General features: G+C 39.5%; 1 protein-coding gene across 1 annotated transcript; it reads right to left on the bottom strand.

Annotated features, from left to right (window-relative positions):
* Window positions 1–264: 264 nt before the first annotated feature.
* Window positions 265–1,139, bottom strand: LOC119650144. Its single transcript, XM_038052680.1, has 2 exons — window positions 981–1,139; window positions 265–925 (listed from the first exon to the last, which is right to left on the bottom strand). The coding sequence occupies exons 1-2, from the start codon at window positions 988–990 to the stop codon at window positions 522–524; spliced, it is 414 nt and encodes a 137-aa protein (XP_037908608.1). The 5' UTR covers window positions 991–1,139; the 3' UTR covers window positions 265–521.
* Window positions 1,140–1,515: the final 376 nt, after the last annotated feature.

Genomic DNA, 1,515 nt, shown 5'->3' with positions numbered 1-1,515 from the left:
ATATAAAGAAATTCCTTGTTATATATTGTCCCCAGAGAGAGGAGCAAGTAAATGTCTTGCCTTACGCTTAAAACTAAAGAAAGTTGTTATGTTGATATGCTGTTAGAGGTATATTGTTGATATGTTCTGCCTCACTAGTACCTTTGCTTTGCCACTATAACAATACCCTCAGTCGCATAAAACGTTGTATCAGTCATAGGTATAGCAGCAATGGTTCAATACGACCCCACTGTTATTCGATGTATCCCAATGAAAGAAAGTGCGTTGGTTTAGTCTCTTACACGTTATATTTGGTTCTAATTTTTGAAGAAGGGAAGAAGTAAAGTATGGAGAAAATTTTTTATCAGGAAGTTATTTGCACTCGATACTTTTGGAGAAACTATAAGTTGGATATTGGCTCCATTGGGGGAAACTTTAAATTAAAACTCATGTTTACTGTAGATGCGATTTAATTACGATTAGGCGAAGTCATTTACTGTGTAGAATTTCTGGTAAGATAAGGGTAGTTTTTAGAGTAGCAATCAATTATTACAAGAAGTACAGGAAGCACAACCTGCTCCGCCGCTGGTGGCGCTGCCGTCGGAGCCACTGCCCCCGCAGGAAGTATCATCGAGGACCATGTGTTCTGGATCGCATTCAGGCGTCCAGAACCATTCGTTGTAGCAGACGCAGTCTTTTTTGCTCTCTAGGTACAAGAATCCATTTGGACACCTTACAGAAACAGCCGTATTTTCGTTACATTCCCAGTAGTGAACTGGGTCGTTTAAATTCCTGAATTTTCCTTCGCCGTTGTATTTGGAGCAATCTGGCTTTCCACTTTGGCCGTCCTTTCGGCCAAATTTACATGGGTTTTCGCAGCCACCGGCACAGGAGGCGGCCAAAACGACTGAAATGCAGCCCAAGAAGGCAAGGAGAAGGACTAAAACTGGAAGAAGCCACCATTAGAAACTTTCAACTTACCAAAAAATAGGGAAACTCACCAGTTTTCATCTTTAAGCTGAAGTGAAATCGGATTTGATTTGGATGGTATCCAGAGGCAGCTTATATAGCTGCCGCAGGAAAAATCGAGCCTTAGCGCTTCACTGATAAGATTACCATACGCTGGTCTAATCAATTCGCTGGAAAATTCAGTAGAATTCAGAAGGCAGTAGAATAGTAATTAAGTCGGGACGTGTAAAATCATATCCGGCGAACTGATTATTCCTCCAAACAATAGTCAAGTGTGTCCATTCCACATACATTTTTTTTAATTATTGTCGTTTTAGTTTTTAGCTCTGGGTAACAGCTATTTTTGGGAGCGAAACGCTTTTTGATTAAAAGTGATTTGCTGGTCTGTGTTTAGTTAACATGGCCTTATTTTACCTATGTAAATCCGATTATGGGGACAACTTTTAATCTTGCTTATTTTGAAGTTTGATTAACATGACCTAGACTCTAGTAATCTTATCAGAAATGACAAAATATCTGGGGAATAAGCCCAACTATTGAAGAACTGGTTTAAATCAGCATTTAGGT

Source organism: Hermetia illucens, chromosome 2, assembly GCF_905115235.1.
Source record: "Hermetia illucens chromosome 2, iHerIll2.2.curated.20191125, whole genome shotgun sequence".
Classification (NCBI taxonomy): Eukaryota; Metazoa; Arthropoda; class Insecta; order Diptera; family Stratiomyidae; genus Hermetia; species Hermetia illucens.
The sequence above is the reverse complement of the archived record's forward strand: the minus strand, read 5'-3'. Positions and strand labels throughout refer to the sequence as shown.